This window comes from Mastigoproctus giganteus, chromosome 5 (genome assembly GCF_048544385.1).
Source record: "Mastigoproctus giganteus isolate SK-2022 chromosome 5, ASM4854438v1, whole genome shotgun sequence".
NCBI classification, from domain to species: domain Eukaryota; kingdom Metazoa; phylum Arthropoda; class Arachnida; order Uropygi; family Thelyphonidae; genus Mastigoproctus; species Mastigoproctus giganteus.
Window position 1 is genome coordinate 92,889,728 of NC_143579.1, and position 25,492 is coordinate 92,915,219.

Sequence of the window (25,492 nt, forward strand, 5' to 3'; positions counted from 1 at the left end):
AATTCCGACAATTGAGATGAGTAGTGGTTGAATCAATGGATAATTTGGATTCTGTCAGAAAAAGTAAATGGGATTTGGCAGACTATAAGTGGAAATGGACATCATTGAGATTGGACTACTTGATATTGGATAACTGCGACCACTTATATTAGTAAGTGAGTGAAGTGTTTGGGAGATTTAGATCTTTTTTGCAGATAAGTTTGTTCTATTGGTTTGATAATTCATGTTGTATTCAGTAGTAAGGACATGCTGGATGAAGTAATGAAATTTTTGGATATGGCATACACATGGTAAGAATATACCCGGCTCCTTGATATAACGTGGCCTCCACAATGCCCACCGCATACACACTACTTGGACTCCCTCCAGTCACTATCTGGCAGGGTAAAGGCAGCGAGATTAAGCACTAGACGATACAGAAGCCTCCTAGAGAGTTACCAACAGGTTTGGTCTGATGGTCTACCTAACTGCTGGCCTGTGAACACAGTTTTAGAGCTGTACCCTCAAAATGTAAGGAAGATTGGATCTTGCCATGATGTCCAATATAACTTCAAAAGACATCAATTACATGTATGATGGAAGAGATTGGTGGGGGGGGGGTTGCCAGAGCTTTGCTCTAGAGACTAAACGTGGGTTCCACCGCATCAAACCTCCAGTATGCAAAGGTGTTATATGGCACCAGTCGAAGAGAGTTTGTTTGTGTCTGTCATTAGAAACTGGATCACCTGAGAATATAAAATATGCATAGGGTTTTCAGCTGCGTGCTCAAATACCCCAAGGACAAAAACATTTAATAATTTTCTTGCTTTTTTTTTTTTTTTTTTTTTTTTGAGTTATTTTGTGAGTGTGGTGGGGCTGCAACAGCTCTTACATGGTTGGAGTTGGCAAAAACTATGAAAAAGACTAGTTGAGCATAAGGAGGACATTTTTCATTGCAGAGATTGTTTCTTTATCAGATCTGGCTTCACATTTTGTTGAAACTGGACATCCTTGGATGTGCCACCTTGCCTACTGGTACAGAATTGATTCAAATGCAGACATTTTTTAAGGGAGCTTTAGATCACTTTCAAGCATTACTGGAAGCAAAGGCATATTGACTCAAGCCACTAGACCCCAACTGATCAGAAGTGAACTGACCATCCAAAAGAGGCTCCAGTTCACTGCTCTAATATCCCTGTTCCTCTTACCTCCCAGATTAAGTAAGAAGATCATAAAATATTGCTAAGAAATTTTACTAAACTCGGCACCTGCGTACCCAGGTGGGCAGGAGCAGCAGTGCTTAGCACATGCTTCTTGATTAAATCGGGGTTTGAGCCCATGACCACCAAATACAGAGGATGCGGAAAGGTCAGAGAATGACCACCACATATCCCCGAAGCAATGTGGCCTTAGTTGCTAATGCTCCTAAAAATGAAATAACAACGAGAGCTACTAAACTCCTCTCCTCCAAAAATCTAACAAGTTGGCCATAGTTCAAGGCTGCATGCCATCAGTAATGACATAGATCTTCTTAGTGACTAGTGTTCTTTGTGCCAGTCTGCTTTGTATTAACAGTCTTAGTGTTGCATTGTGATCATGTTTGTTAACTGCAACACAGCATTTAATTTGTTTTTATCTATTTTCTTTGTCATAAATTGATATTTCAAGTTAATTAGTTAAGATTTGCTAAGTTTTAAGATTTTATAAGCCATGACTGTTGTCTATATTTATCACACATGATTGTGTGATTAATAAGTATTATATTTAATTATATTCCTTGTTACAGGATGTGTTTTCTGGTGTATGTCATTGGCTGAAATAAATTCATTACCTAATACATAGTTTAAAGTGCATAATTTCAACAATTTTTTAAACATAATAAAACTAAATCAAATTTATATTGTTTCTCTGTATGAACTGAAATTTTAGATATATAGAGTGCAGTTGAAGTTTAAAATGAATTTTAAACTCTATTTGAATTTTAGCTGACAGTTGAAACATTATTATATTTAAGTCATTGTGTATATTTTTTTTATTTCAAATATATGTCAGCTTTTAAGTTTATTGTAGGTTCAAGCAAAAGGAAGAAGATTCAGCACCAAAATTAGTATCAGAGAAAGAAGAAATGAGAAAAAAGATGGAGGAATTTTCCAAGCATTTGCATGCAATTTCCCCTTCTGTAGGGTAAGAAGTATTTTATGTCTGTTTTATTTTATTTAAAATTTATTTTATAGAAGTTATTTTCATTTTTATTATCTTTATTTTCATCATGATAGTGATATCACTTCATTTGATCAATATGCAGGCAGATATGAAGTTCTCTGAGCAGTGCAGATTGGCTGCAAGAGTAGCTCATGGAGTATTGTCAATGATATACAGGAATTTTTCCAGCAGGGATAAGGAGGTGATTATTCCATTGTATAAGGCAATGGTCAGGCCACACCTAGAGTACTGTATACAGGTCTGGAGGCCTCATTTCAAGAAGGATGTAGAGCTGCTAGAACGAGTACAGAGAAGGGCAACAAGATTAGTGAATGGAACAAAGGGGTGCTCTTACGAAGAAAGGCTTAAGTTTTGCAAATTACAGTGTCTGGAGACTAGGCACCAGCGAGGTGATCTGATAGAGGTGTATAAAGCCTTGAATGGTTTGAGCATGCTCAATGCTGATGGGATTCTTCCTCTAGCTCAGAATAATCACCTGAGAGGGCATAAATTCAAATTGAGGAAAGACAGATGTAGGATAGACGTGCGGAAATTTGCCTTTAGCCAGCGGGTGGTTGGTTGGTGGAACGGACTTCCATCCCTTGTAGTGGAGGTTGATAGCCTAAATAAGTTTAAGGCTCAGCTGGACAGGTATTTTGAACGAACAGAGGGGTGAAGTGGAAGTGGGGGTTTTTTTATAAGCTTGCTTTCTTGCATCAAATGCCTCTACTAATGCTAATGCTAATATAGTATATTATCATTTAACAGATAATTTAATGGTTGCATTTTTGAGTGTACTACACTGGTTAGATCCTGTACGTCACAATGCATTGTGGATTGCACTTATGCTTTCATGATATCCCTGACTCATAGTCTACGCATATTGAAGCTCACAAGTTCCCTCCTGTACCTCAGCAGAAAAACACTATACTTAAGTATACAGCCAGAATACAAAGTTCCTGTTTGCATCCTATAAGACCATACCTCTTCAATCCACCACTATAAAATCTCTATAGAAATAAACCTAGTAGACTAGTAGGCCTAAGGCTTCTTAAAATAATATGTAGTTGATGTTCCTTTTATCACTAGGCAACTGGTAGTGAATTACTCTCACTCAACTTGGACTACCCTTCCTCAAGTGATCTATGATACTTGTTTTCACCAATGAGGAAAGAATCTTCTGCTGACATTCAGTGTGAAACAACTCCATGCAAGCCATATTCAGTGGCTGTTTCTCCCCTCTGTTATTATTTTAGCTTCTCTTCCACCTGAGTATAGCAACTTTACAGCAGAACTGTATTCAATAAAAATTTGCTTTAGAAAATATGAATCTTTACCCCCATCTTCAAAATATGTAGTATATATTGACTCTCTTGTATTGCCATAATTGATCTGAGAGAGAAATTATGGCAACGCAAAATACCTCCTATAAGGTTCACCCTGTTTTAAACCACATCAGGGGCCTGCTGTAGCAAATTGAAGAACATAATCGATTTGTGACCTGTTGTTGGATTCCAGCATGCTCATTCCCTTTATTCCATTCCAGTAGGAATAAAGAGGAATGAATTGGCCAATAAAGTTGATAAAAATCCGTCCACTTTAGATTTAACCTCTATCCCTGTTCCAGCCTCTGACTATAATCTCATCATACAAGCAGCATCCCTTGTGCAGTGGAAAGAGTTATGGCACACCCACCCAATAATAAACTATCAGTTGAAACAGGACAAAAAATATTTGTACCCTAGCATTCAGACAGTGCAATGAGAAGTGGTATTTGCATGGGGGAACAGAACAGAACATACTTAAGTTACTCACTTCCATCTACTCAGAGGCAATGATCCTCATTGTCCACACTGTTCAGCACATCTAACAGTCAAACATATTCTGATTGACTGCCTTCACTATCAGCAGGACAGAACTTTCTTCCTTTATTCTCTGGCTAATCTCTGAGAATCAGTGACATTACAGCATGGTCACAAGGCAAAAATTAATGCATTTTTCTGTTTTCTGACACAAATTGGAGTATATAATCAATTCTGAACAGGTTTCTGAAATGAAAATGAAGTACTTACACTTCTTAATTAATTCCTAGCACATTCCCATGAATAGGTACGTTATAGACACCGCAGCTTTTGTGCCGGTAATATAGTAATATTGCTTATAGCACACAAATGCTTTCACACTTTTTGTTTTGATTTTTCATTAAACATTAATTGAAAGGGTTTACATCCATATATATAAATTGCATATTACTTATCCCTAATATTGTTAAAATTACAAACAAAGAAGCAAATGCTGGAGTCTGATTGCTCCACTAGCTCAGTTAATGATTAATTGCAAGTACAACCAAGGCAACTTAGTGAAAGCATCATGGTCTGCCATAAGGTTAAGTATTTGGTCTATTTCTTTCCTTATTTATAAAATGGCATTTATATATTTTTAATTTCTTTAAAAATTTAAATGCTACTTGTTTTTAAAAGTTTTGAAGTTCTTTTCTCTTCAATTGAAGTTATTAAAATTGCAGTAATTTTTCTCATAACAAGTGCACATTAATATTGGTTTGTTATAAATGCTTTAGTGAAACTTTTTTTTTTTTTATATAAATTCATGTGAGCTTAAGTTTCTTCATAATTAGGAATCTAGTTGTTTTTTACATAACTAGGATATGTTGAATTTGATTCTTGCCATAGGTGCTGATTTACTATGGCTCCAAATGGAGTTAAAGAAAAGTCTGAAAATACAGTGGAACTTCTCTATTACGAACTTCTATTTAACGAATTTCTCTATATTACAAATTTTTTCACAAAGCATTGCACCTTGAAACGAAATTACATGTAAAATTAACCCCATATAGCGAAGTGTTAGTCTCTCTATAACGAATTTTTAAAGAAATTAGTAAAAGCATTTTTGAAGATTTTCAAGCATTTACTGCTAAACAGCTGCTCATATTTTTTTTTTTTTTATGTGAACCCCTAACACGAGAGGTATTAGAACCTATAGTACTTAGTACCGTGCTTGGGTTGGAGGTTGAGAAGACGAAAGAAGATGTTTGTTGACATTGGACTTGAACTTCTGTAGATTGTAATTTTCAGGAAATACGTATGAAGGAAGGTTGTTCCAGAAAACGGCAGTTGAATGAATAAATGAGGAAGATGAAAAGTTGGTTCTGTGTGTTTGAAGTTGGACAGTAAATGGATGTTGGCTGGTGGCGGCACGTGTTCAGACTGTTTTGAAAGAGAGAGCAGGAATTATAGAAGCCAATTCAGAAGAACAGTGCCCATGGAAGTATCTGTAGAAGAGACATGCAGCAGAAACAGTGCGTCTACAAGACAGCGAGTGGAGAGACTCTGTTAGAGATGAATCATTAATTAACCTAACTGCCCTCTTCTGAATGGAATCAAGAAGCCTGAGAGAGGTTTTGAGAGCACCACCCCAAATGTGGGAACAATATTCCACGGCAGGGCGGATTTGCGATTTATACAGAGTGAGCAGCTGTTTGGAAGAAAAGTAACTCTGAGATCGAAAGAGAAAACCAAGTTTTTTAGATGCAGAGGAAGCAATATTTGTAATGTGCTTGTGCCAAGAGAGATTAGAAGTCAGGGTAATCCCCAAAAGAGATATATCCTTTTGCCTAGAAATCGGAGTGTCACTAAAGATAAGCATAGAAGCAGAAGAATCCTTTTTGCGAGATATAAGACAAGACTGAGTTTTAGAAGGGTTGAAATCAACTAAGTTGTCTTTGCCCCGCTGGAGAATTATCTGAAGATCGGTATTTAAGGAATTGGTAGCAGATTTTTGAGAAGTTGAAGCTGATTGAGCAGGACAAGGTTTCTCTAAATGGGAAGTTGAATGCAATGTACTATCATCGGCAAAACTATGGATAGGATTTCCAGTCAATGGAAGAAGGTGTTTAATATACAAGAGCAAAAGAGTGGGGGGACACCGGCATTAGTGGGGAAGTTAGAAGACAGAGAGCCATCTACCATCACCCTCAGTGAGCGATCAGAGAGAAAACTGGATAACCAATTACTAAAAACAGTTGGCAAACCATAAGATGGAAGCTTGTTTAGAAGACCTTTATGCCAAACACGATAAAAAGCCTTTGAGATGTCAAGAGCAACTACTTGTGTTTCACCGAACCTTTCCATTGAATTTGTCCATAAATGGGTAACATAAGCCAGAATATCACCAGTGGATCGACACTGACGGAATCCATACTGGCGATCGTTGATCAGCCGGAAGGTTTCTAGGTAGTTTAAGAGTTGGCGGTTAATTGATTTCTCCATTACTTTAGAGAGAGTAGAAGTAATTGCAATGGGACGATAATTGGATGGGAGGGATTTGTCACCCTTTTTGGGAACTGGCTGGATATGAGCAAATTTCCAAGCAGAAGGAAAAAACCTTTGGAATAAGAAAGGGAAAAAAAAGGTGGCAAAGAATAGGAGTAAGTTCAGGAGCACAGGTTTTGAGAACAAGTGGAGAAATACCATCGGGAACTGGAGCTTTCTTAGCATCAAGATTTGTCAAAATCCTTCTGATATCCTTTTGACGGAAGACCACAGGAGGCATTGATTGGAGCATGTTGGGAATGGTGGGAGGTGTTTTACCAAGATCATAAATACATGAGCTGGAAGAAAAATGGGATGCTAGCAGGTCAGCTTTATCCTTGGCTGAAGTGACAACAGAACCATCTGGTTTGGACAGAGGTGGGAGCAGAGATGGGCAAAAGTTGCGGCCAATAGCTTTGGCAAGAGACCAGAATGCTCGGCTACCATTAGGGCAAGAAGCAAGTTTTCTACTCTTAACCTGTTCAAACTCTAGTTTGGACTGATTAATAACTGCTTTACAATTCTTGCGAGCTTTGGTGTAGGCAGAAAATGAAACTGAAGAATTAGAAACAAGCCAATTACGATATGCAACATTCTTCTCTTGAACAGCCTTAGCACATTTATTGGAAAACCTAGGTTTAGATAAGGGACGAGATTTTAAAGTGGAGTGTGGGATAAAAGATTCCATTCCTGCAAGAATAATTTCACTGACACGATCTGAGCAAACATTGACATCAGAAGTTTTGAAACAGTAATCCGACCAAGAAAAAGAAGAAAAGAAGTCTCGCAGGTCATACCATTTTGCATTCTTGTAATGCCAAACAACACGAGGTTGGGAATAGCCATGAGATAAAGGTTCCATTGGAGAAGAGACAATCACCAAGTTGTGATCTGAAGTGCCTAAAGGACCTCTCACTTCAACCGTGTACTTAGAAGGGTTGTTTGTGAGAAAAAGATCAAGCGTATTGGCTGTATTATTAGGATTGTTTGGTATTCTTGTAGGTAAATGAACAATCTGTGCTAGGTCATTAGTAATTGCAAAAGCCTCAGCATCTCGACCAGCTGGGTCGGCATGACTAGAAAACGGAACCCAGCTGGAGTTGTGAACATTAAAATCACCAAGGAAAATTACCTCACTGTTAGGAAAGTTGGACTGGAGAAAGTCAAGTTGCAAAGAGAGGAAGTCAAAGAGCTCCAAGTGGTTAGTGGAGTTGGGAGAATGGTAGAGACAACAGAAGAATTTGACACAATGAGGTAGAGAGATTTTAAGCCAGAGAAGATCAAAGAGAGGAGATTCCAAATTTTCAAGTCTCTGACAGGGAATATCAGACCGGACATATGCACAAGTACCACCTTTGAGGCAAAAGGAATCATACAGTGAATAATTTGGGCATCTGGGATGAGCAGTAGTTGAATCGACTGATAACTGAGATTCTGTCAGAAAAAGTACATGGGGTTTGGCAGACTGCAAGTGGAAATGGACATCGTTGAGATTAGAATTAAGACCACGTATATTTGTGAAATGAATTAGGAAGTCCTTGGGAGGTTTAGATCTATTCGCAGATAAGCTTGCTCTATTAGTTTGACAATTGATGGTGTATTCAATAGTAAGAAAAAGTGGGTGGGACATGCTGTATGAAGTAATGAAATTTTTGGATATGGCGTACACGTGGTAAGAATATACCCAGATCCTTGACATAACATGGCCTCGGCAATGCTCCCTGCATACACACTACTCGGACTCCCTCCAGTCACTATCTGGCAGAGTAGAGGTAGCAAGATTATACACTAGCTGTTTCAGAAGCCTCCTAGAGAGTTACCAATAGGTTCGGTCCGGTGTACTAACTAGCGGCCGGCCTGCGAACACCGTTTTAGAGCTGTACCTTCGAAACGTAAGGAATATTGGATCATACCGCCTCCTTCCTTCAAAACTGCGCATTAGCATCTGGAATTAAATAATCATCCTTTTAATGAACACTTGTGGCCATTGATGTCGGTAGGAGGGTCTTTGTTTCATTTTTGTTACAGTTATTAAACCAAATGAGTTTTTTTAAAAGTGGTTGTAAACTTTACAATAAATAGGGTAGATTTGTAAATTGATGTTGTCTTAGGGGAAAACGAAATTCGCTGCGGTAAACCTTTAGCATGCTGCGGCAGCAATACATAGAATGCTACCATAGTCAGTTTTTAGTAATGCCTACTGAGTGATATTCGTTTCTCACCTGAACTGTATCACATGACCTTCGTGTCAATCATTATGTGATATGTCTGTTCTCGTCTAACTGGACTCCCAGTAGATGGTTTTCATGAATTTTTTTTTTTTTTTTTTTATTATTTTATTTTGTTCGTCATCAATCACATAGGCTATATGCTCTTGTATTTTTTTTTTTCTGAAAAGTAACATACAGCATACGTTAATCATAAATAAGCAACAAGCTCTGAAATTTGCACAGTCCCTTGGACATACAAAATTTAATGCGAGCATTGGGTGGCGAGATAAATTTAAGAAGCGCCACAGAATTGTGGAAAAGGTTATTTGTGGAGAAAGTGTTAATGTAAGCGAAGAAGATTGCGACATTTGGAGGAACAATACCTTAAAGAATATTTGGGAAGAATATGAGCATAAGAATGTTTTTAATGCTAACGAAATAGATTTATTCTTTAAATGGTTACCGAATAGAACACTTGCTTTTAAGGATGATAAATGTTTTGGCGGAAAACAAAGCAAAGAAATAATCACTGTGCTAGTTGGAGCAAATATGACAGGAAGCGAAAAATTGACTTTTAGTCATCGGAATTTCAAAAAACCCAAGATGTTTTAGAGGCACAATCTTTGGAAATTGACTACACCTTTAATAAAAAAGCATGGATGACAAGTGATATTTTTGAAGAATGGATATTAAAACTAGACAAGCGTATAACAAAAGAAAAAAGGAAAATCATGTTGGTAACTGAGAACTGTCCGGCACATCCTGCCAGTATTTCTGCCAAACTTAAAAGTATGAATTTGTTTTTACCACCAAACGTAATGTCAAAACTCCAGCCAATGGACCAAGGCATTACTAAAAATTTTAAATTTCATTATTGAAAGAGAATAATAATGAAGATTGTCAATGCATTATCAGAAAATAGAAACTTGGAGGTTACAATTAACCTTAGAGATTGCATCTCTGAACTGACAAAAGTTTGGACAAACGATGTCACTGAATACACTATTCAAAATTGTTTTTCGAAAGCGGGATTTGCATTGAATACAGAAGTCGAACAACGACTGGACGAACAGGATGAACTGCCCCTTTCACAACTGAAAAACTTTTGGACATTATTAGAATCGTCTGGAAACATTGAAAATAAAATAACACTGGATAGTTATGTTTATGTAGATCACAGCAGAACATCCAAGTGAAGATGAAATACTGCTGAACAGTGTTAGAGGCTACCGTGATCAAGAAGAAATTAACGATGACGCTGAAGAGACGCATCAGAACCACCTGCCAAACAGCCAACTCACGAAGAAATGATTAACGCTTTTAAAATGGTTTGTATGGGTCTACAGTTTTGTGAAAATGTTCCTGATAATGTTTTTAATGCTCTGAATAAATGTGAGGTTTTCTTTGAGAATCAGACAATTTTTTAATTGTACTGTGCAAACGAAAATTAAAGATTTTTTTTAATTTGTGATACTTACCGACGAAAATTGTGTAAACATAATTTAAATAAATATGTTTTTGAAATAAAATACATTAAAAATAAATGTAGATTCGTTTTCATTCTCTAATTAGATAACAATTTCTAATAAAAAAGATATTTTCTGTATAATGAAACTTCTCTATAACGAATTTTTTTGCCGGATTTATTGAATTCGTTATAGGGAAGTTCGACTGTAATTGAAGTTTAGAATTAATTCTGAAAATTTCACTACAGTTGGTATTATTTACATAAATTATAAAAGCATCAAACTATTAAATTAACTAGATGATTGTAACTTATATCAACATGTTATGGAAAATAACAGAGACAAGAATATCCTGAACCTGATCATCACCCAAGATTCCTATAGTATCATAGGATTGACAGTGATCATGGATGATGACGATTCCCTTATCTTTATAGAACAAAGTTTTGTTCTATAAAGATAAGGGAATATGTTTCAGAAAAGGAGATTATGACAGTATAAGATGCTACTAAAAAGATAATGAGGAGAGCAAAAATAGGAGAATTATTGAATAATTTGAAAGCTGCTATTACAGAAGTCACATATGCAGATATACCATTAAGTAAATATGGCACAAGGAGGATACTGATGTGGATGAATAAGGTAATAACTAGTTTAATTCAGAGCAAAAATAGAAAGCATGGGACATTAGAATGATAAAAAGCTCTGTCTCTTGTAATAGGTTTAAGTTGATCTGTAATAATACACAGAAATGGTTAGGCTACAAAGGGTGACTCTGAGAAATTACTTGCTGAAAGGGGGGGGGGGTTACAGTGTGTTTTACAGGAAGAAGATACAAAGAAGAAAACAATAAATCAGATTGGACACTTATTGCTGTTGCAGGGGTCATTGATAAGCCAGCTTATGAACTGAATGGACACTTCACATAAATCATGATGTTGATGTAGGGCTACAGGATATGCTGCCAAAATTTCCAGATGGTATTAAGATCAGGAGAGTGGTTAATGACTAGCATCAAGCAATGCTAGATGGTCCTTGAGGCTATCACAGAAAATTTCCCAGGTACGTCGTTCAGAGCAATATGGCTTTAGTTGCTAATGCTCCTAAAAACCAAAATAACAATAACAACCCAGGTATGTCAAGCTGGCTTGCTACCTGCGAGTCTAAAACACATGGAACCGATATTCAGGTGAACTAGGACGTCTTTCCTGGGATCCTGCATGTTTTTTATTGGTTTTTTAATTTCCGGGAATTAAAAAAATTCCTGGAAATTTCCCAGGAAGATTAAATTGTTTTAAATTTATTTTTTAATATATTGATATGCAGTAATGAGTTATGAGACATTGATTATGAATTATGAAAGGGTCATTGCAATTCCAGGCATCTCATCTATCCTCAAGTAACACTTGGAAACTGACACCATGGTTGCCAAATCTCGTGCTTGGTGTTGTATTACCAAATCTACCAAGAATCATTACCAAATTCTCGATTTTATTACCAATTACTCAAAAAAAAATATATATATGTATATATATATACTATCATTGAATTATATTAAATATTAACATAAGTTAAATTATAATAAAGTGAATAAATAAATAATTTATTTATTTATGACACCATGGTTGCCAATTTATTCACTTATTTATTCACTTTATTATAATTTAACTTATGTTAATATTTAATATAATTCAATGATAGTATATATTTCGGCTTCATATGGAGGAATTGCAAGTTGCTGCCTCTAATGAATGCTTAATTATTTATTCGTTTTATTATAATTTAACTTTCGTCAATATTTAATATAATTTAATAGTAATGGGTCGATATGCTAATTTAGCAACGCCTGTGCCGCCATCTATTTTCCTTTTTTCTTCTATATAAGCTGATTCAGCTTACAGTATGTCAGTGGTGTGGCTCTGCTCTAGAGTGCTGTCTGTTCTATATTTTATTTTTCGCTGCATAAGGACCACCGCCGTGCAAATCCTCTGCATTGGTGGATCGATCGGAGGAGGGAGGGTGAATTGGTACTTTGATCTTTTCACCATGGCGACGATTTGTATAGCGATTGAAATGCAGCGATTCCATGACCATTATTGGCCTCGTAGTCCTCTGTCGATATGGGGCATGATGGTCAGTCTATTTTATTTTAATGTATTTTAATTTATTTTGATTTTGTTATCGTTTGGTAGTTCCTTTAACCCTCTTTTGGTGATTTCACGTCTTTCGGAACTGGTAGCTCTCGGGGGGTACCGCTAAATTATTATGTAATTGGCATTATCCTAAATTTCGTATAGTTTTTGTTAATTGGATTTAAAGTTCGAAGTTATACAAGGGTTTCTGGGCTACTATTTATATCTATTCTTTTCGTTCGTTTGTTTATTTGGGTTATTTTTATGTTAATTTTCGCTCTACAGTTTTTGCCATACTACTGGCTTATGTTTTATTTTATTTAATTTAAAATATTGGAGATATATATATATATATATATATATATATATATATATATATACAAAAATATAATAATACCAGCAGCAGGGCAAGACAGAAGAGTGAAAATAGTCAAAATTAAACATAATGATCAAACCAACAGGGAGGGAAGAGAAGGGTAACAAGAGTAAAAATATTGCAGCAGAAACTCTCCAAAATAATTTAGAAAATCTAAATACAAAGATAATAAAATAATAATCAATTAAATTTTGACTGCCAATTAAATAGAAATTTAACCGCATCCCCTCTGACAGGCAGCAAGTGCAAATTTATGTGAAATATCACCAGCAGAGATGTAAACCAACTACAATAAAATAAAACAAAAATAGACTGACCATTACATGCCATCTCAACAGAGGACCACAAGGCCAATAATGGTCAGGGAATTGCTGAATTTTGATCGTTAGGCAAATCGCCGCAAAGGAGAGTTGATCGAAAGATCAGTCTGCCACCTGATCCCCAGATCGAACTGCCAATACAGAGGACCTGAATGGTGGTGGTCCTGATGCAGCGAAAATTAAAAATAGGACAGATACAAGCACTCCAATGCAGAGCCACACCACTGACAAAAAGTAATCTTAACCAGGTTATATAAATGAATAATGAACTATGGATGGCAGCACAGGTGCAGCGTTAGTAAATTCGCCCACTACTGTCATGTGACATACTTATACATATATTTTAATAATGATTGAAATAGTTGAAAACTGAATCTTTCATAATAAAAAGGTAAATCAAACATCAGAGGCAGCAAAAAGCATATTCCTCTACATGATGCTTGAAATATAAAAAATAAATTAGAATGATGATTAAAAAAAATAAAAATAATGCCAGCAGCATGGCAAGACAGAAAATAGTCAATAATAAAATAATAATCAATTAAATTTTGAATGCCAATTAAATAGAAATTTAATGGTGCCCACTCTGATGGGCACCAAGTTCAAATTTATGTGAAATATCACCAGCCGAGATGTAAGCCAACTAAAATAAAATAAAACAAAAATAAACCAAAAATAGACTGACCATTACACTCCGTCTCAACAGAGAATCGCAAGGCCAATAATGGTCATGGAATCCGGTGGTTCAATCTGGGGATCAGGTGGCAGACTGATTTTTCGATCGACTCGCCTTTGCAGCGATTTGTTTAGCAATCGAAATGCAGCGATTATTTTTTTTTAATCATCATTCTGATTTATTTTTTATATTTCAAGCATAACGTAGAGGAATATGCTTTTTGCTGCCTCTGATGTTTGCTTTACCTTTTTATTTTTTTATTATGACAGATTCAGTTTTCAACTATTTCAAACATTATTCAAATATATGTATAAATATATCACATGACAGTGAAAGTAATAAACTATAGATGGCAGCACAGGTGCTGCCATCTATAGTTTATTATTTGTCTATATAATCTGGTTAAGATTACTTTTTTGTCAGTGGTGTGCATTGAAGTGGCTTTGCATTGGAGTGCTTGTGTCTGTCCTATTTTTAATTTTCGCTGTATCAGAACCACCACTATTCAGGTCCTCTGTTATTGGTGATTCGATCTGGGGATCAGGTGGCGGACTGATCTTTTGATTGACTCGTCTTTGCAGTGATTTGTCTAGCGATCGAAATGCAGCAATTCCCTGACCATTATTGGCCTTGTGGTCCTCTGTTGAGATAGGGCGCAATGGTCAGTCTATTTTTGGTCAGAGGGGGCACCATTAAATTTAATTGGCATTCATCAAAATTTAATTGATTATTGTTTTATCTTTGTATTTAGATTTTCTAAATTATAATCGATCGTGTGCAGTTTCAACTTTCAACTGTGCAGTGTCCATTCTTTTTCCCTTCAATGCAATTTTTTTTATCATTCATAGTATTAGATTTTTTAAAATTCCAACACCCATATCTAATTCAAAATGTTTTGTCTGGCAATATTTCTTAAAGAACTCTAAACAAGAAAGTGCAAAATGCATAAAATGTCATTCCACTTTATTATGCCATGTCTGGTCAACTAGTGGTTGTATTCGATACTTAAAATTGAGGCACTCTATAAATAAGATCATGGCATCTGCACCTGCAAGCATTGAAGATGAAGATGTCAGCTCAGGTAAGCACAAAACAGCTGAGAACAACGAAGCATGCTCTTCTGCAGCAAACGAAAGGGAATATTACTAATGTATTTTGTCAAGGAGGACAAAAACTCTAGAAGAAATTATAAGCAAACTTGTTGCTGTAGATGGATTCACTGTAAATGCAATTACAAAGAGTAACTTCATAAGACAGGTAATATGAGGCAAAGGTTATTCTCTTCCTGTAAATCCTAGTGCTGTAATAAGATTATACAGGTAGTCGTAAACTTACGACCTATTGCGACTGATCGACTTACGACTGCTACTGCATCTCTCACTGCGTTTCAGTCTGAACTGAGCATACACACAAGATTGTTGTTAGGAAGAATCCTATATGCACGTTAACCCCCTCTCTTAATGCAGTGCTCTCAGATTTTTCTACTACATTCACATGCCCTATCCGTGTGGTCCCCATAGCCCCGAAGCCTGATGGGAACGGTTGTGTGTGTAGTGTCAGCCCACTGCCCAGTAACGTGTATTTGGTGTGAATAAGCTAGTCTTAATCAGTTTAGTCAGCTTTGCCATCACAGTCGAACAAAACATCTTACTGATGTATGTATGTCGTGATTCATGCATCTCGATCTCTGTTTGCATACATATTACGTTCACTATTTTTGGTTCAGTTATATTTGTGTTATAATTAACATTTTTTTAAAACCCCTAAACATGTCAACCAAGAGGAAAGTGCCTTTGTCTACTCCTAGACCTGTCAAGAAAGAAAGAAAGGCCATTGATTTAGACACAAAATTGAAAGTGATCAAGCAGCATGAAGAAGGAAAGGAGGGGAACACGATCGCACATGATTTTAAGTTATCTCATTCTACAGTGTCGACGATTTTGAAAGATAAAGAAAGGATTCGTGAAGCTGTTAAAGGTTCAACACCCTTGCGAGCAATAGTAATAACGAAACTACATACAGGGGCCCATCCATGAAATGGAAAAATTGTTTCTTTGGATGGAAGATCAGATACAGAAGCGAACACCCTTAAACCTTCTTACAGTGCAGTTGAAGGCTAGAAGTCTCTTTCAGACGCTGAAGGAACGTACCACAAAAGATTACACTCAGGCATTTTATAAGCAAGTACAGGATGGTTCAAAAGATTCAAAAGAAGATTCAACCTTCATAGGGTTCGAGTCACTGGAAAATCAGCAAACTTTAACATCCAGACTTTTAACAAACTTTTAAGTTTGTTAAAAGTCTCTGCCTGTATACTTCCATTAAAACCGAAAAGCCTGGATGACTCAAACATTGTTTGAAGATTGTTTTCTAAATTGTTTTGTACCACAAGTTTGTGAATATTGCTTTGAGAAAGAAATTCCTTTCAAAATGGTATTAATCTTAGATGATGCACCTGGCCATCCACCTCACCTAGACCACCTCCATCCAGATGTAAAAGTTGTTTATTTGCCGCCAAATACAACTCCACTCATTCAGCCTATGGACCAAGGAGCGATTGCCATATTTAAGGGCGCCTCTGTAGCCAGGTGGGAAGGAGCAGCAGTGCGTAGCACACGCTTCTTGATTAGACTGGGGTTTGAGCCCGTCACCACCAAATACGGAGGATGCGGGAAGGTCAGGGAATGACCACCGCATATCCCGGAGCAATATGGCCTTAGTTGCTAATGCTCCTAAAAACCAAATAACAGTGTGCCTTAAATAGCCATATTTAAGGCACACTGTCTTCGAACCACTTTCGCTTAAGCTATAGCTGCAACAGAAGCCGACCCAGAACTATCTTTGCGAGAGTTTTGGAAACAGTACGATATTTATAAATGCATCAAAAATATTGCGGCTTAAATATGACTGTGACAAAGAAATGCATGAATGGAATCTGGAAAAACTGTGTCCACCGTTTTGTTAATACTATTGATGAATTTGATAGTGAACGTGAACTTGAAATGGTTACGGAAAATATTGTAATGGACTTTCTTTAGAGATTGAAGTGGAAGATGTTGAGGAGATGCTAGAGCAAGAATCTGGAGAACTTACAAATGAAGAACTTATCGCTTTGAAAGAAGAAGAGAAAAATGAAGATGAGAAGAACCAGGAAGAAAATTTGCCACTAGAGAGTTATCTGAAGGTTTTTCTCTACTAAATAAATTTCTTACACATTTTGAGGAAATGGACCCAAACATTGAACGATTTGCAGGGATTGAACGAATGGTACAAGTTGCTTTTCGGCCATACTGTGAAATTTACGAGCAGAAAAGGAAACAAACAATTCAGACAAAAATCAACATGTTTATGAGAAAAACAACTCCCACTACATCAAGTGGCAGCATTGATGACCCGCAGCCAAGCACGAGTGGTCAGTAAAATATTTCTTATCTATTTTCTACATATGTTTTGTTTAGTTCTTTAAGATAAAATATTTTTTAGGTTTTATACAGTATTTGATGTCTTTTTCATAATATTTTTTATTTTCGTAAATAGTAAACCAATTGTGTTGTACACAGTGTCTGATTTACCTAAACTGGTCCAGCTTACGTCCAGATCGCTTTACGACTGGTCGGTCGGAACCTAACATGGTCGTAAGTCAACAACTACCTGTATATAAACAATATGGTATAATCAAGGCCCAAGTTAAAAATGAAATTTCGGCAAAATTAAATAAAAAGGTTTTAAGTTTAGCATATCTCTTGATGAGTGTTCTTCACTGAAAAATAGACTATACCTAAATATGAACATTCATACAGATGAAGGTAAATTTTGGAATTTAGGAATGGTAAGAATTCTTGACTCTTTTTCTGCAGAAGATGCTGTTAAAGCAGTAGAAGCTAAGCTAGAAGAATTCGGGCTGAGTACTATTCAGAGGTACATTGTTGCATGCTTCACAGATGGTGCGAGTGTGATGATTAAATTTAGAAAATTAACGAGCTGCCATCATCACTTATGTTATGCACACGACATACACCTGGCTGTATGTGATGTATTTTATGACGATCATGAAAATGAGTTAGATGATTTGAATACAGCAATTGAAATTGAGGAGTTAGCTTTTGTTGATAAAAAGATCTAATTGCCAATGTAGATGAAGAAAGCAGCACCAAAATATTTACAGACATTAATGAAACTATAAAAAAGGTAAGAAAAATTATAAAAATATTCAGGATATCCCTTCTCAAGAATAAAATTCTTCAAAACTACGTGAAAGCAGAAAATGGTTACGAAAAGATGCTAATTATAGATTCGAAAATTTGCTGGGCCAGTTTATTGGGTATGTTTGAGAGATTTTTAGAAACAAGAGCAGCAGTTTCTAAAGCATTAATTGATATTAAAGAAAAGTAAAATTTAACTAATGAAGAATTTGATGTCCTGCAAGATATTGTTTCAACCCTGCAGCCAATAAAAATTAGTGCAGAGAAATTATGCAGCCGTGATGCAACTCTGCTAATTGCTGAAGGCGTATTTGCTTTCATTATTAATGAGTTACAACAAAAAAAAAAGTCAGAATTCGCCAAGAAGATAAATTCTCTTATAAAATGGATTAATGAGAAAAAGAAATAAGACTTTGATCGACCTGCTTCAGTATTAAATACTGGGGAAAATTGTGAATTCTGCAGTGACTCCTGGCCTCTCATCGTTACCAAACAAAGGATCATTATTTGAATTTACTAAGATGACATTGATTAGACTTTTCAACAAAGACCATCTAGCTCCAACTCTTTGCAATCAACAGATGAAAAAAAATCAAGAAATTGCACAACCCATAAGTCCCATGACATTAAGAGACAAGTTAGAAGCAGTGATTCAATCTAAGACAAAACTTGTGCAATCTTCACTTTTTCTCAGGATCACAAACAGTGTTTAGGCCTGGTTTTGAAGCAAGAATTGCTATTATTCAGGGCAAATGGGACAGAGCTTCCAACATTATACATTTAGTTGATTCTGTGAACACCATTCCACTGACCTCTGTTGGATCAGAGAGAGCATTTTCTGCAGTTGGTTTATTTATCACAAAGTTGAGAACTAGCCTTAGTGATAGGAGTATTGATGCTTTATGCTTTTAAGGAGTTATCAAAATACTTGTGCTTTTAAGGAGTTTTATCAAAATACATAAAAAAAATTAATTTTTGATTGTAAATGTTGAAATTTTAAATAAAAAGGCTTCATTGTTTAAAAGAAAGTTCAATTTTTTATTATTTTTTCACAAAGAAATTTATTTCTGTTGTAAATAAAGAAATATAATGTCCTAGTCTTTCTTTGTTTCCTGTAAATTGTTTAATTTTTAAATATATAAGCATAAACAGTCAATTTTTCTAAATTTATACAACCGTTCCTGGTATCCCAGGAATCAGTAAAATTTCCCTGGGGAGGAAAAAACTGTATATTTGAGAAGCCTTAGGTGACACTCATTTAGGTGAACCGAATTAGTGAAGCCCCACCATTCTGTGACAAACAAATCCTCTGTTTGCACTGTCAGGATGTTGGGACTGTTAGTAAACCTGGATATAACCCCCATGTGCAAGTCCTGAAATACGGCACCTAGCATACTGGAGGTGATCACCCAAGTGTGAGAACCAACGTAAGCAGAGGTAGAGGTGTGGCACCCACATCACACAGAGGAATGCCGCCCCTCTATGTTATCAGGCAATACTAAGTGGTAGATGACTCTTATCAACCAGTGCAATACCACTGCTTTGCTTATTGGAGGTTTGAAGTAGTGGAACTAATGTTTGGTCTCCAGAGCAAAGCTCCAGAAAACCTCCCTTCCATCATTCAGTCCTTTGAGTGTATGATGGACATCATAGCGAGATACAATCGTCCTTATATTTTGAGGGAACGACTCTAAAATGGTGTTTGCAGGCTGGCCATTAGATAGTCCACTGGACTGAACCCATTGGTAACTCCTAGGAGGCTTCCAAATCAGCTAGTGCATAATCTTTGCTGCCTTTACTGTGCTAGATAGTGACTGGAGGGAGTTCAGTGGTCAGGGAGCTGAGTATATTCTTGCTGTGTGTAGGCCATATCTAAAAACTTCACTACTTCATACAATGTATCTTGTTCTGTGTCACAACTGTTGTTCCCTATTTTTCCTTCTGCCTGGAAATTTGCTCATCTCCAGCCAGTTCCTAAAAAGGATGAAATCTCTCCCATCCAGTTATTGTTCCATTGCACGTACCACGAGAGGCATTTTTCCAAAATAATGGAAAAATCTATTATCTGGCAACTCCTAAACAGACTTAACCTTCCATCTGATCAACAATTGCCATTATAGGTTCCATCAGTGTTGATCCAATAATGATTGGTTATATGTTGGCTTTTCTTACCTGTCAATGGACAAAATCAGCAGAAATATTTCTAAGGCTTTTGATCAAGTTTGGCTTAAAGATCTCCTAAATAATCTTATATCTTGTGGTTTTCTAACTATTTTTTGATAATTGGGTTCCAGTTTTCTCTTTGATCAGTCACTGTGGTTGATTTGTAGATAGCTCTCTGCCTTCTAACTTTACTACTGATGCAGCTGTTCTCCAAGGTTCCATTCTTTCTCCCACTCTTTTCCTCTTGTATATTGACCTTCTTTGTTAATGACCTTCTTCCATGGACCGGAAATCCTGTTGTGTGGAAGAAGTTTTGTGGATGATAGCACATTGCATTCCACCTTCCAGTTTAAGAAACCTTCCCCTGCACAAACACTTCAACTTCTTGAATTTTTTTTTTTTTTTTTATGTGAACCCCAAACACGAGAGGTATTAGAATCTATAGTACTTAGCACCATGCTTGGGTTGGAGGTTGAGAAGACGAAAGAAGATATTTGTTGACATTGGACTTGAACTTCTGTAGATTGTAATTTTCAGGAAATACGTATGAAGGAAGGTTGTTCCAGAAAACGGCAGTTGAATGAATAAATGAGGAAGATGAAAAGTTGGTTCTGTGTGTTTGAAGTTGGACAGTAAATGGATGTTGGCTGGTGGCGGCACGTGTTCGGACTGTTTTGAAAGAGAGAGCAGGAATTATAGAAGCCAATTCAGAAGAACAGTGCCCATGGAAGTATCTGTAGAAGAGGCATGCAGCAGAAACAGTGCGTCTACGAGACAGCAAGTGGAGAGACTCTGTTAGAGATGAATCATTAATTAACCTAACTGCCCTCTTCTGAATGGAATCAAGAAGCCTGAGAGAGGTTTTGGGGTCACCACCCCAGATGTGGGAACAATATTCCATGGCAGGGCGGATTTGCGATTTATACAGAGTGAGCAGCTGTTTGGAAGAAAAGTAACTCCGAGATCGAAAGAGAAAACCAAGTTTTTTAGATGCAGAGGAAGCAATATTTGTAATGTGCTTGTGCCAAGAGAGATTAGAAGTCAGGGTAATCCCCAAAAGAGATATATCCTTTTGCCTAGAAATCGGAGTGTCACTAAAGATAAGCATAGAAGCAGAAGAATCCTTTTTGCGAGATATAAGACAAGACTGAGTTTTAGAAGGGTTGAAATCAACTAAGTTCTCTTTGCCCCGCTGGAGAATTATCTGAAGATCGGCATTTAAGGAATTGGTAGCAGATTTTTGAGAAGTTGAAGCTGATTGAGCAGGACAAGGTTTCTCTAAATGGAAAGTTGAATGCAATGTACTATCATCGGCAAAACTATGGATAGGATTTCCAGTCAATGGAAGAAGGTCATTGATATACAAGAGGAAAAGTGTGAGGGAAAGAACTGAACCTTGGGGGACACCGGCATTAGTGGAGAAGTTAGAAGACAGAGAGCCATCTACCATCACCCTCAGTGAGCGATCAGAGAGAAAACTGGATAACCAATTACTAAAAACAGTTGGCAAACCATAAGATGGAAGCTTGTTTAGAAGACCTTTATGCCAAACACGATCAAAAGCCTTTGAGATGTCAAGAGCAACTACTTGTGTTTCACCAAACCTTTCCATTGAACTAGTCCATAAATGGGTAACATAAGCCAGAATATCACCAGTGGATCGACACTGACGGAATCCATACTGGCGATTGTTGATCAGACGGAAGGTTTCTAGGTAGAATATCCAACTATCAGTTCTCTAAATGCTGATCTGCAGTTAATTTTCCAGTGGGATAAAGATAACTTAGTTGATTTCAATCCTTCTAAAACTCAGTCCTATCATATATCTTGAAAAAAGGATTCTTCTGCTCCTATGCTTATCTTCGATGACACTTAGATTTCTGGAAAAGTTCACATATCTCTATTAGGAATTATCCTGACTTGTTATCTCTCTTGGCCTAAGTACATCACAAATGTTGCTTCTTCTGCATCTAAAAAAACTAGGTTTTTGCTTTCAGCATTACTTTTTTTTCTGCACAGCTTCTCTCTCTCTCTCTCTCTCTCTCTCTATACATATCACAAATTTGCCCTACCATGGAATATTGTTCCACGTCTGAGGCACTGACCCAAAAATCTCTCTTAGGCTTCTAGATTCCATTCAGAGGAGGGCAGGTTGGTTAATTAATGACTTATCTCTAACAAAGTCTTTCCACTTTCTGTCACATAGACGTTCTGTTTCTGCTTCATACCTTTTCTATAGATATGTTCATGGGCACCGTTCTTCTGAGTTTACTTCTATAATTCTCTCTCTCTCTCTCTCTCTCTTTTTTCCAAACCAGTCCGAACACATGCCTCAATTATTCAGCATCCTTTTACTGTCCAAGTTCTAACTCACAGATCCAACTTTTCTTCTTCCTCATTTATTCCTTCAACTTACATTTTCTGGAACAACCTCCCTTCATATGAATATAATCTACAGAGATTCAAGTATCTTCTTTCATCTTCTCAACCTCCAACCCATGTACCCTATTAAGTAATACTTAATACCTCTCATGTTTGGGGGGGGGGGCTTTCATTAAAAAAAAAAATTCTTCAGGATGACCCTCATGGTCAATTAAGTTTCAACTATGTTTTAATGTTGCACAATGTAAGATTTTATATTGAGGAAATAATTTATACACTTGGAAGAGTCAAATTAAAAATGGAGAAAGAGAGGGATTTGAGGATTACAATGTGCAGGCAACACGGAGGGCCAACGGTGTTCTGTAAATGATTTATGGAACAATTGCTTGTAAAAGTAGAGAATTTATAATTCTACTATATAAGACAGTTGTGAGACTGCTTGTGGAATACTACATCTAGTTATGGAGGCCACACAAAAAATAAGACTAGCTTCCATGAAAAGTCCAAAGATGAAAACATATCTGCTGAGATTGGCAAAAGGAAGCCTGTACCAGGTGAGACTTTGAATATGTATGCTATGGAACTTGGTAGTCAGATACTTTAGAGGAGATATGACTGAAGTTTAGGAGCTTTGAGTGGGGATAGTAAAGTTAATGGTGAAAAATTTTCATTAATTAATGACTAGTAGTTTAGAGAAAAAGCTTCAGGTTTGTATGTGGCTGTGAGCAAACTAGACTTGGTATGAATTCATTGACCTTATATTGTGTAGGCGCCTCTGTGGGCAGGAGCAGCAGTGCATAGCACATGCTTCTTGATTAGACCAGGATTCGAGCCCGTGACCACCAAATACGGAGGATGCAGAAAGGTCAGGAAATGATCCCTGGAACAATATGGCCTTAGTTGCTAATGTTCCTAAAAACCAAATAGCAACCACCTTATATTGTGGAGGCCCTTTGCCATGAGTTGTCCTAGTATATATACTTTAAATAAAAAGCAATGCACCAATGTAGAAGTATACTGCTATTTAAAAATGCATTCTTTACACAGGCTGGGTTTTGATTCTTACTGACATCTTGTCGGTGAGTAAGTAGATTTTGTGTAGTAAAGACCCGACAACCCAGTAATGAGAAATATCTACCCTAACCTGTACTATGGTGTTATATAGTATCTTATACACATGTTTTTATTGATTATCTTTATTTGAATATTAGGAAAGCATGTGAATAATAATATTAATCACAAAAAATTACAATAATATATTATTTCCAAACATTTGGCAATAGAACACACAGAACAAACAAGTTTATGAAATACACGTGTATATAAGAAAATTATAAAAGGAAAGAATAATAGAAGTACATGCAGAGGCAGATTTACAGTTAAGCTTCAGTTTAAGGGTGCCCCTCACTTGCACGGGCCCCTTCAAGGCCATCGTAGAGGCCCCCTATCAATATGTTCTCATGGTCATATGTTTTTGTAAGATTTGAAAAAGTAAGATATTTTAACTGCCGCTGTCTCTTTCCATTCCTACTTCCCCTCCGTCACACTCGTGTTGGGTGGCATTGGAGTCATGGGCACTGGCAGGATATTTTGCAAGGTGATGCATGTGGGAATAAATTTTTGTTCACCAAATTTTGGGGAAAAAATGCATTAATTTAATAAAGTTAAATTTTGACTGATTTACTTGTACAGCTGAGCCAACATTTTGTGATTGGTGGAAGAAAGGACTTGTATTGTTTTAATATTTCAATAAATTGCTTCGATATCCAAAGGTGGTACACTTTTTTTTTTCTTTTTTTATGTGAACCCCAAACACGAGAGGTATTAGAACCTATAGTACTTAGTACCGTGCTTGGGTTGGAGGTTGAGAAGACGAAAGAAGATATTTGTTGACATTGGACTTGAACTTCTGTAGACTGTAATTTTCAGGAAATACGTATGAAGGAAGGTTGTTCCAGAAAACGGCAGTTGAATGAATAAATGAGGAAGATGAAAAGTTGGTTCTGTGTGTTTGAAGTTGGACAGTAAATGGATGTTGGCTGGTGGCGGCACGTGTTCGGACTGTTTTGAAAGAGAGAGCAGGAATTATAGAAGCCAATTCAGAAGAACAGTGCCCATGGAAGTATCTGTAAAAGAGGCATGCAGCAGAAACAGTGCGTCTATGAGAAAGCGAGTGGAGAGACTCTGTTAGAGATGAGTCATTAATTAACCTAATTGCCCTCTTCTGAATGGAATCAAGAAGCCTGAGAGAGGTTTTGGGGGCACCACCCCAAATGTGGGAACAATATTCCATGGCAGGGTGGATTTGCGATTTATACAGAGTGAGCAGCTGTTTGGAAGAAAAGTAACGCCGAGATCGAAAGAGAAAACCAAGTTTTTTAGATGCAGAGGAAGCAATATTTGTAATGTGCTTGTGCCAAGAGAGATTAGAAGTCAGGGTAATCCCCAAAAGAGATATATCCTTTTGCCTAGAAATCGGAGTGTCACTAAAGATAAGCATAGGAGCAGAAGAATCCTTTTTGCGAGATATAAGACAAGACTGAGTTTTAGAAGGGTTGAAATCAACTAAGTTGTCTTTGCCCCACTGGAGAATTACCTGTAGATCGGCATTTAAGGAATTGGTAGCAGATTTTCGAGAAATTAAAGCTGATTGAGCAGGACAAGATTTCTCAAAACGGAAAGTTGAATGCAATGTGCTATCATCGGCAAAACTATGGATAGGATTTGCAGTCAATGGAAGAAGGTCATTGATATACAAGAGGAAAAGAGTGGGGGAAAGAACTGAACCTTGGGGGACACCGGCATTAGTGGAGAAGTTAGAAGACAGAGAGCCATCTACCATCACCCTCAGTGAGCGATCAGAGAGAAAACTGGATAACCAATTACTAAAAACAGTTGATAAACCATAAGATGGAAGCTTGTTTAGAAGACCTTTATGCCAAACACGATCAAAAGCCTTTGAGATGTCAAGAGCAACTACTTGTGTTTCACTGAACCTTTCCATTGAAGTAGTCCATAAATGGGTAATATAAGCCAGGATATCACCAGTGGATCGA

General features: G+C 36.8%; 1 protein-coding gene across 1 annotated transcript in view; it reads left to right on the forward strand.

Annotated features, from left to right (window-relative positions):
- LOC150085562 (RNA-binding region-containing protein 3) overlaps positions 1-25,492 on the forward strand; it is a 201,272-nt gene that overhangs the window by 41,741 nt on the left and 134,039 nt on the right. The window contains exon 4 of the mRNA XM_090373348.1: positions 2,050-2,163. Within this exon, the coding sequence (XP_090229474.1) occupies positions 2,050-2,163 (114 nt within the window). The remainder of the gene's footprint in view (positions 1-2,049; positions 2,164-25,492) is intronic.